At 30.8% G+C, this 10,751-nt stretch overlaps 1 protein-coding gene across 1 annotated transcript in view; it reads right to left on the bottom strand.

Moving 5' to 3' along the window:
* The window catches only part of LOC148309527 (dipeptidase 1-like), a 208,976-nt gene extending 206,628 nt beyond the window's left edge, over positions 1–2,348 (bottom strand). The window contains exon 1 of the mRNA XM_088259928.1: positions 1,713–2,348. Coding sequence (XP_088116054.1) covers positions 1,713–1,814 — 102 coding nt within the window. The 5' untranslated portion in view covers positions 1,815–2,348. The remainder of the gene's footprint in view (positions 1–1,712) is intronic.
* Positions 2,349–10,751: the final 8,403 nt, after the last annotated feature.

Raw genomic sequence — 10,751 nt, forward strand, 5'->3', positions numbered from 1 at the left:
TTAGAGTTACAATATTGATACAAGCGAAGCAAATATGAAAGACAGGAATACAGTTTTGAAAGGATCTCGCTCATATGTGACGTTTGTCTAACAGATTTAAAACTGATCGTTATGTCGTTCGCGTGATGTGTTTATGGTTTTTGTCTACTATACACTCGTGTACAGTGTATATCGCTAGTTTCTGAAATAGTCTGCTGAGCTAGCATCACAATATGTTGAATATTGCCTTATGTTTTACGTGAATGAAGTTTTTATTTGGCCATGAGTTTTATCTTTGAAATATCCATATACTTTATTTGTGGGACACCAAATTCTTTTTTTTCTTTGAATGTTGTATTATCAAGTACGTTGTATTATTATTGAAAAAAAACAGAATTCGATTTAATCGTCCGAAGAGGTTACAATTTAAGGCTTTCAAATTTATACTAACTACGTTAATATTGTATTTTGGTTAATATTTTATCATTGCATTTCAAACAACGTTTTGTAAAAATAACAAAATAGTGCTTTACTTAAATTATTTGATCAAAATTAAATTACGTTTATTAAAAATTATTATTATTAATAATTACACGTCCGCCTCCGTAGTGTAATGGTCAGCACGCTCGGCTACCGTTCTGGAGGTCCCGGGTTCGATTCCCAAGGGGGGTAAAATAAATATAAGTGATTTTTCACTCTAATATTTATTCAATATTACCCTAGACTGGTACCTGAAGCGGAAGGCTGATCACCTTTCCTTCATGTGTAAACGATCAAGATAACACTGCGTTTATATGACGCAGGGCCCTATGCACCATTGGGTGCGGATAAGGGTTTTATTTATTAAAATTATTAATTTAATTCAATTGAACAATTTCACCACATTTTTTCCACATTAGTTAGTTTTCACATTTTTTTCCAATATTTCCAAGTTTGAAAAGTTGAAGCCGAATATGGCATGTAAACATTTTGAGATTTTCAAATACAAAGAGAAAAAAATAAAACAATTCGGCAATAAAAAATACTGAAATTTTCTGTATTTGATCTGAATAATAATGAAATATATGCAAATGAAGGTAAATATTGGTAAAGACATTAACTGTCATTAAATTTTCATTTTGTCATGGGTATATTGTCTAAAAATCACGTTGTTGAATCCACACTTTATGACATTGAAGAGTTTAAAGGGTTGACATTCATAATTTTATGAGTTGAGATTCTGGCGTGGTTAATTTGGGTTTCGCATAAAAAATTAAAAAATTAAACATGTTATGCATGAAAAACACTGCGATTTGCTTTATTTGGTGTAATCAAATATGTTCAGAAAAAGGTAAATATTCGATTAGACATTAAGAATCATTCATTTTATGTGTTGTCATGTTGTCTTCTACAAATCACCTAGTGGAATCTTTTCCATACGTCGAAGAGTTTGTGCGGTTGAAATTCATAAATTGTTATGGATATTAAGATTCTAATGTTGCTCGTCTAGAAAAGTACTGCTATTTGATCTGAATTATTCTTAAATGAATGGAAAAGATGGTAAATATTGGTAAAGACATTAAGAATCATTAATTTTTCGTATCGTCATTGGTATGCCTTCTACAAACTACCTCATGGAATCCACTCTCCCAGGCGTTGAAGATTTTGCATAGTTGAAATTCATAGATGATTATAACTGTTGAGATTCTGGTGTCATTCATTTGGGTGTTGCGGATGTTTCTTCACTACCTTACCTGATAGTCCATGTAGTTGCCATAGCCCATGTGGTTGCACGTGCAGGCACAGGACTGAATGTGCTGGCGCAGCTCCAGCTCCACCTCCCACGGGCTCTCCATGCCCCCGCCCCCCTCACATGCCTCACAGCCCTCCCCCACCCTGGCGGCCCCCGCGGCGCATCACTCGCCCCCGCCGGCCGTCCGGCACGGGAGCAACTGGTGCTGCATCGCGACCAAAAAATTCAACACCCACCACACAAAGCCAACAACCGAAAAATTCAACACCTACCACACAAAGCCAACAACCAAAAAATTCAACACCTACCACAGAAAGCCAACAACGAAAAACTAACAAATTCAACAGTTTAAAAATAACAGTAACCGTTCACTTTTTTGAAAGAAAACAGTGATTGACAACTTTGTTTTTGTTATTAACCGTTATTAATTCAACACTTTTAAGATTGATTATTTATTTTCCCGTTTGTTTAAGGTGCTCTTTAATTTTTTTGACACTTGTTCAGAAGCTCGCGATCCTTTTGGAACTTTTGTGTGTGTGCGACTTGAGGTGGTGTGTGGACACTTTGCGTGCGGCGCTCGGCGCTCTGGCCCGGTAGGGTGGCGGCATGGCTACCCGTACGCTGCTCACGGCAGACTGTCGGAGGCTGCTGGTACAGCCACCCTGTACCCCCCTCGTGCGCCGCCTCCGCGCACACCCGCCGCCTGGCGCCCTCCTACTATGCACCAAGGCTATCAGTGTTGCCAGGCTCGGGGAAGCGAGATTCGCAGGAATGAAAATGGGAAAATGAAAATTATAACATATTTTATTCCTAACGTTGTTTATGGCTTATTAAATTGGGTCTATTATGCTTTAAACATTTAAAATACCTTTCAAAATAAGCAGGTACCTTGGTTGAACAAAAAAATATTCCATAAATTCATTATAAGTATGTGAAATTTTTAAAGCACTTTTTTCTTCTGTAATCTCAATCCTGTGGATTTGTCTACAGCAACAAATGACACCTATTTTTCCTTTCCGGTATTTTATTCAAAACCCACTTCTTCTTTAAAAATTAATAATAATGTGAAATGTACTCGAATCATTAACAAAGCTGTATATTAAAATAATTTGTATAAAAATCTATTCTTATATTATTGGAATTTAAAAATTCTGTAATTAAAATCATTATAAATATTTTATCATAACTTAATTATAATGTCTACCGTTTTTGAGGCTAACCGCTTCTTAATCAAAACTGTTTATTCAATATTTTTTTCTATTTCATTCATTTAAATTTATGAATCATATTTTTATTAGGCATGTAAACTTACGGAACAATAAAAATTATCGATAAATTTTACACAAAATCTTCATTTCTTGTGCTAAAAAAATCTATGAAATAAGCTATTAGTATACTTTTTTTTTAAACATATATGAAGAGTACGGAAGTCTGGGTGTTGACAGTGCTTACGTCATAGGCTTGGTTAAGTGATCACTTTACACACGCGTAACATTCACCAATTCTAACTATGATTGACAACCACACTACTCAATTTCCGGAACCCCCTAGATATATCGGTAGTGTAATGGCAAAGGGGTATATCTGTCAAATTGTTCGTTTTTGCACTCCTGTAAAATTTGGTTTGTGACAGATATACCTGTTTGCTTTTACAATACGGATATATTCAATATACGTTTGTCAAATTTCGAAAATGTAGCGAGATTTCGTCACTCACATGGCAACCCCGTACTTTTCTCCGGGGCTAGCAGCGGCTGCGGTTGCCTAGCAACCCCTCCCCACCCCATTGCCCCCCTCCCTCCCGCCAAACTTCACGCACACATACAGACCCACGCACACCTGCAAATGATGTTATTTACACTTACATTACCTTATTATGAAAATAATTTACATCTCCATGTGATTTTCAATTATTTTATTTTTTTGCTGATTTTTCGTTTTGTTAAAAAATCCGTTTTTAAGGCGATATTGCTGCTGAATGTAGTAGGAACAGTTTAACCATGCTCCTGACTTTGTAATTCGTTTTTGATGACGGTTTTTATTGTTATTTGTTTTATACTACAATGTTTTTTTGTGTATTATCGATACTTATAGCCAACGTTTCAGCCTACATTGGAGGGTCTATTATCGGGAAATGTGTGAAAGTGTTTTATGTTTTATTAAAATTATAACATTAATTAAAAACAAAAAATTCATTGAATATCAAATTATTTTAACGGTCACTGTGTGATAATATTTATCAATTTTTTAAGTATTTTTTTAACCGTTATCCGCACCCAAATGGTTCAAAAGGCACTGCATCCTATAAATGCAGTGTTATCTTGATCGGTAACACATGAAGGAAAGGTGATCAGCCCTCCGCTTCAGGTACCAGTCCAGGGTAATATTGAATAAATTTTAGATTGAAAAAAAAAACACTTATATTTATTTGACCCCCCCCCTGGGAATCGATCCTGGGACCTCCAGAACGGTAGCCGAGCTTACTGAGCATTACACTACGGAGGCTGCCAAAATTTATTTACCTGGTAAAAGTACTATTTATAAATATCTATTGTGACATTATCTTATTCGATGCATCCAACATTGGTACGGTGTTTAATAATGATGTTAAACGATTGCCACAATAGATTTAAATGTGATATTATAAGTTAAGATTTAAAAATAAAAATAAAAACATTAAATAAGAAGACTATTTTTTTTTAATACAGATTTTTTCACGTCTATCAAAATAATGTCCTTTAAATAAATAACAGTTGAAAAAAATATTCTACGATAAAGTTTTGGTTTAAATTTTGTCAGTTTTAATTTATCAGTCTAGGCCTTGGCTTTTAAGTGTTTTATTACTTTAAAACCACTTCAGAGCTCTATGAATGTTTACAAAAGTAAATAATTTCCACGCAAAAAAAACGTTTCGCACGTAAAGTACCTAATAATTTAGTTCCAAATACTTTGAAACAGAGAACGAACTACTCAAAAATATTTAATTAAAAATTAATTTATAATCATAATTAAAATAAATAAAAACACTTTCTAAAGCACATAGCGAATCTATTTAGAAACTAAATTTATTAAATTTTTGTAAAATAAAACCATATCAACGTGTTATAAATTAAATAATAAAAATGTAATTTATCAATATTTTTTAAATAATAAGCAGGGAAAGATTCGAGAAGTAATAAATATATTAGAAATTCAAATACAATCATGAAATATAATTTCGTACTAGGTTTTTTTTTCAGTAAAACTATTTTAAATGCAATAATCTATAAGTGCAGTCAATTTAAAATGCATTAAAAATCATTACAATTCAATTCATCAAATAAAGTCTAGAATCGCATACAGTGGATTTCGACCGCCAGCTGAAATAATTGTTTTAGAGTGTTTAAATTAAGCGCTTTGTACAGCACTTTCAATATTTCAAACCAAAATTATTGAATGCACATAGGTATTTGTGATAATGTGATATTGCAATATTTCATTGGTGATTCGTTCAAATCAAATGGTGCCTAGAAATTCTGCGATATTTAATTATGTTTTATGCATAAAATGTAGATTTGTACACTGTTAATGAGGACATTAAATGTTTTTTTAAAAGTATGACCATTTCTCTTTTCACTAATGGGTGATGAATTTGTGACAACTGTTTTGCGCTGCTCTTTTTAAAAAAAAAATTAGTCAATCTAGTTTTATTATTAAATTATGTATTAAGTGCATTTTTCTTATATTACACGAAAGTAATAAAATTTTGTACATGTGTTACAAACGCACGTCTAATAAAAATCTACATAATAGAGGAATCAAATTTTATGTAAGATAAAGTCAGATGAAGAAGAGAGTGAAGACGATTCTGAAATGCTCATGTCAATAAAATGCAAGAAAATAGACTATCCCGAATTTGCTCTTCAAGATAACCCAGACGGAAGAAAGCCGCCTTAAATTCCTCTTAAGCGATGGCATGATAGCTGGCGGTAGACATCATAAGAGACGGATATCGAACAAACAGATCCTAGGATGTATAAGAAGGAAGAAGAAGAAGAAGTAACATAATAAAAATAGATGGTATCGGCTTCGTACACCATTTAACAAGAAACATATTTTATGCTGATTTTTTAAGAAATACGTAGAAAATATGAGGATGAAAATTTGTTTTACATTTAAAATAATTAAAACGGAATTTAAAATATTGTCACGAAAATTCGTTACAGAATGGGAAAATTTTATTAATAATTTTATTTACGGAGCAATCGCGGTAATAATCTCCGAGGCGTCTATAAATAAATTGATTAATAAAACTTTTACACCCTCAATTTCTCTAGATACCTACATTGATATTAAAAATGTGTACTTTATACAAGTCCGAAGTTAATTTGATCATTCGATTAAGAAAATTCGTGAAATCTCCGCTGTTTTTCATTCCATCCTCATCCGCAAAGACGCTAACGCTTGATTATTTTTTTGTTAATTTTTAATTTTGTAATTTTCGAATTCTTTTACTAAATTTGAGTCTGCCTCCATGCCATAATGGTTGCTGCATTTAACTTAAATGAAATTTCCTTTTTTTTTTTCAAATATTGATTTTTTTGTACCCTATATTTATTATTGGATTGTGTAAAAAAACGGTTCAGTATTGAACAACGGCCTCCCTCTTGGACTTCCTCAGTTGTCTATTGGACGCGACTCTCTTCCAGTGCAGGCCCGCCACTTTTATTATGTCATCGGACCATCTTGTTTGGGGCCTACCCACGCTTTTACTCCTGTTCTAGGCCTCCATTCAAGCACCTTTTACCTCGATCTATGTTTCTTCAAACATACATGCCACATGACCTGCCCATTTCTATTATTGTTCCACGATTCTTTGAGCTACATCTGTTAGTTACCTTGGTCTTTTCCCTTATCCAAACATTCGTTTTTTTGGCCCCTATGTGATATGTTAAGCATCTCCATTACTTTTTGTGTTACCCGGAGTTTACGTATGATTCGTTTAGTTGGGGTTAATGTCTCGAATCCATAGGTGAGCACTGGGAGTACACATGCATCAAACGTTTTCCTCTTCAAATATATATTTATATAAATTTATATATATACATATATATATATATATATATATATATATATATATATATATATATATATATATATATATATATATATATATATATATATATATATATATATATATTTATATATATGTATATATATATATATAAATATATATATATATATATATATAAATATATATATATATATATATATATATATATATATATATATATATATATATATATATTTATATATATATATATATATATATATATATAAATATATATATATATATATATATATATATATATATATATATATATATATATATATATATATATATATATATATATATATATATATATATATATATATATATATATATATATTTCATCATACGTAAGGTGAATTAATGAATGAAGTATCTGGAGAGGATAAATAATAAAAATGTTAATATTTTACTGGTTTAAATAAAGAAGTGAAGTCTATTCTTACCGACTCGTGAACGAAGTTTAACGCATTAGGGCGTTTGGGGATACATTCACCTGGAGATTTTTCTTGGTCCCATAAATATTTAATCTTAATTTCACCTGTCAGAAAGCGCTCTCGCTCTGCTCCCCGAAAACGGACTTAAAAGGTAGCATCCAATTTTAATAGAACGCCATTAGTTTGCTCAAGAGCAGACTTCGTATACAATTTTTATGATTCTCTTTATTTACCTTCAAAAGAAACGTACCCAACTCCGAGATGAGTGAATTGAAATAATGAACACATACATAATAAAACAACATGTGGCGTTTCTCATGTGTGTGATTATAATCCAGGATTCGGACCTCACATACTAATATAAGAGTTTCTGCTTGGTAAAAAGCTTCTTTACATCTCACCAATAGATATCTCTAGTGAAGTTCTAGTGATTCAAGAACAAGGTTTCTAAATTGGTTCATATATATATATAGAACTTCCAAGAATTTGAGTAGTGTGGTTGTCAATAATGGGTAGAATTGGTGAATGTTACACGTGTGTAAAGTGATCACTTAAACCAGCCTATGACGGTCGTCAGCCCCGTAAATGCCCAGACTTCCATTTTCTTCTTCAAGTCAGAGATGTCAAAAAATAATATGAAAATAACAAGTATAAAGTATTTTTTTCATAAATATTTAATTTCACCAGTGACCGGTCTAAGTAAAGATTTTATCAATTTATTTATTGAATGCAACTTTTTTGTAAGAAATCACTTCGAGGGTTATTAAAAATAAATATGTACTTATTTAAACATTTAAAACAACAAAATAATAAATTTATTCTTCACACATATTGATATGTTAACCAAACCGCGGCCAGTAACTTCAAATGTTCCTTGAAATCAATCGTTTGATTAGCTGAGTGAAAATGTTCTATATTGGTATAGAACATTAGTACCCCCGTAAATGCCCAAACTTCCATATTCTTCTTCATCTTTGATGAGATGTCAAAAAATAATATAAAAAAAATTCTTATTGCCAAAAAAGTCGTCAACCTAAACATTATATTTGGAATAGGGAATAAGTAATTCTTAATTATTTCATATAAATAAAGTCGGTAAAATTTCTAAAAAAGTCTAATTTTTACCTTTGTTTGGTGTTTTAAAATGTGTCGCAAATCTGTCCGCTTTTTTCAACTTAATTTCTCATCGCGTTAATTTAATAAAAAAATTAATCGTATGACTTTTATAAACCAGAACCGACAGTCCTTTAATTAATTTCCTTGAATTTCAATGGTGTTCATTACGAAAATTCAAGCTGCTAATGGATCGCATCAGATTACAAACTTCATTAAATATTCCGAATTTATAATTTTCGTTATTATTTAAAGAGGATGGCGAATCTTTTAAGAATTAAGGCAGCTTGCAAATTCTACTCTGATATACAATATTATCTTACTTTGTAATTAAGAGGTAAAATTTCAAACCATTGTCCGCCTCCATAGTGTAGTAGTTTGGCTACCACATTTGCCTACCATACTGGAGGTTACGGGTTCGATTCCAGGGGGTCAAAATAAATATGATTTTTTATTTGTACATTAATTTAATATATCTATGAAGCATAAGACTAATTTAGACCTTGTTTTCCGATCAACTTAACATTACATCAATTCATTTCATTTCGTGTACCATTGAGAAGTTGAGTAAGAAGATGAGGGTAATGAATTTTATCGAGTTTTTGAAGCGTTATACTGATCACCTCGTCTTCATACATTTAATGATAAACTGAACACTGTTTTTATTTTTTCAGTGCTCTATGCACCATTGGGCTTGGATGAGTAAAAGAAGGGGATAAACAATTTTATCAAATCGGAAATGTGAATATTCGGGTATTAACAGGGCTTACGGCGTGTCATTGGCTGGTTAAAATTATATTATGAAAACTTATTATATTGATACTAAACCACCTTTTTTAAATCTCAACATAGAAGTCTTGACACACACAAACATACAAAGCTTACGATCTGTCATAGACTAATTCCTTTCTACCTAAGATTGTCAACCACACTACTCAAATTTTGGAAGTCATACTTATATGATCCATTTTCTCTTTCTATTTCACTTTATTTAGCGCTTTTAAACCACAATTTACAATGGTCTACGTTTTAGTTTCTGAAATAAAATAAAAAAAAGAACAATTATTACATTTTTGAGAAAAGTCATAATAAGGATACGAGAACTGAAAACGTTTTAAAAGTAATGAGATCCTCTGGGTACACAATTGACTCAGTCGTTTGTCCTTAAGTACTTGTATAAATAAATAAAAAAACTTTTTCTTGGAAGTAAAAAGGTCTCTTATTCACTGCCAATCCCTTGAAACAGTCCGGGAAAACATTTGTCTAGTTTTTGTATGGCTAATTGGATACCTATTGTCATTCCCATAAATCGTTTAAAAAAATATCCTCAACTCAGCACGACGTGAATTATTTTGTTGGGTTTTGAAATATCTAAGTAATTAAGTTACCTGTCGGTTTATTTTGTATGTATAGTACATAATTATAGGTATAATAAAATATCAATAATAATCAATAAATAATGAGTGTAAGTCCCTCTCTAAGCACAGGAGCTTAGTCTGTTATTGGAGAGAAACAGCGTAACATGCAACAGGACTTAAATTAGATTAATTAGTAATGTTTGAAATTAAAAAGGCAATTAATTATAATTTACAACTAATAAATACGCAAGTAAACGATTTTTCTAAAAGTCCGTTATTAAAAATGTTTCCAATCACTCAACATCCTTGATCCTTTTTGACTGTGACTGCTAATCAACACAAAAAATAAAGCCACTTGAGCCATCTACCCAAGCTCCTTTTCCTAACCGTCAGAATATTTTGATTTTTTTTAAATAGATAGTGTTTTAGTATTAATCAGTCTTGATAAAGAAGCGGTTAACTTCGAAACCGGTACACATTATAATTAAGTTATAATAAAATATTTATAGTGATTTTAAAACAATGTTACATTTTAATTATAAATTTTATGTTTTAAAATGCGTCTAAAATTGAAATGTTGAGTAAATATATATTTTTAATGTACTTATATACAAAAAATATTTATAATAATATAAATAATTGTAATGAAACCTTTATTTTTATAATTCGAAATATTAATTTTCATGATATACTTAACAAGTATTTTTTAAAGTAATCCTTAAAAAACGATATTTCCGAAAATAAAATACTTTTCAAAAAAAAATTACAATAATAGTGAATTTACATTATTATTATGGAATCCATATAAGTCTGCCTATTAAACGATTTGTTTTGAATTCTCAATATATAAACAAATTATCGTACATGTAAAAACGATATTTTCGTATTGAAAAACGGGCTTTAATTTCGTGTTTTGGTCTTAAACTAAGTATCTGATTAAAAGAAATTAAAATATTCTCAATATTATTAATATTTCAAGCATTTACTTTGTGGTCAGTCATTTTTCCTTATTTATTTTTTTTACAAAAATTTTAATATTATAA

Source organism: Brachycentrus maculatus, unplaced genomic scaffold (genome assembly GCF_059751285.1).
Source record: "Brachycentrus maculatus isolate JH-2025_06_01 unplaced genomic scaffold, ASM5975128v1 h1tg000121l, whole genome shotgun sequence".
Classification (NCBI taxonomy): Eukaryota; Metazoa; Arthropoda; class Insecta; order Trichoptera; family Brachycentridae; genus Brachycentrus; species Brachycentrus maculatus.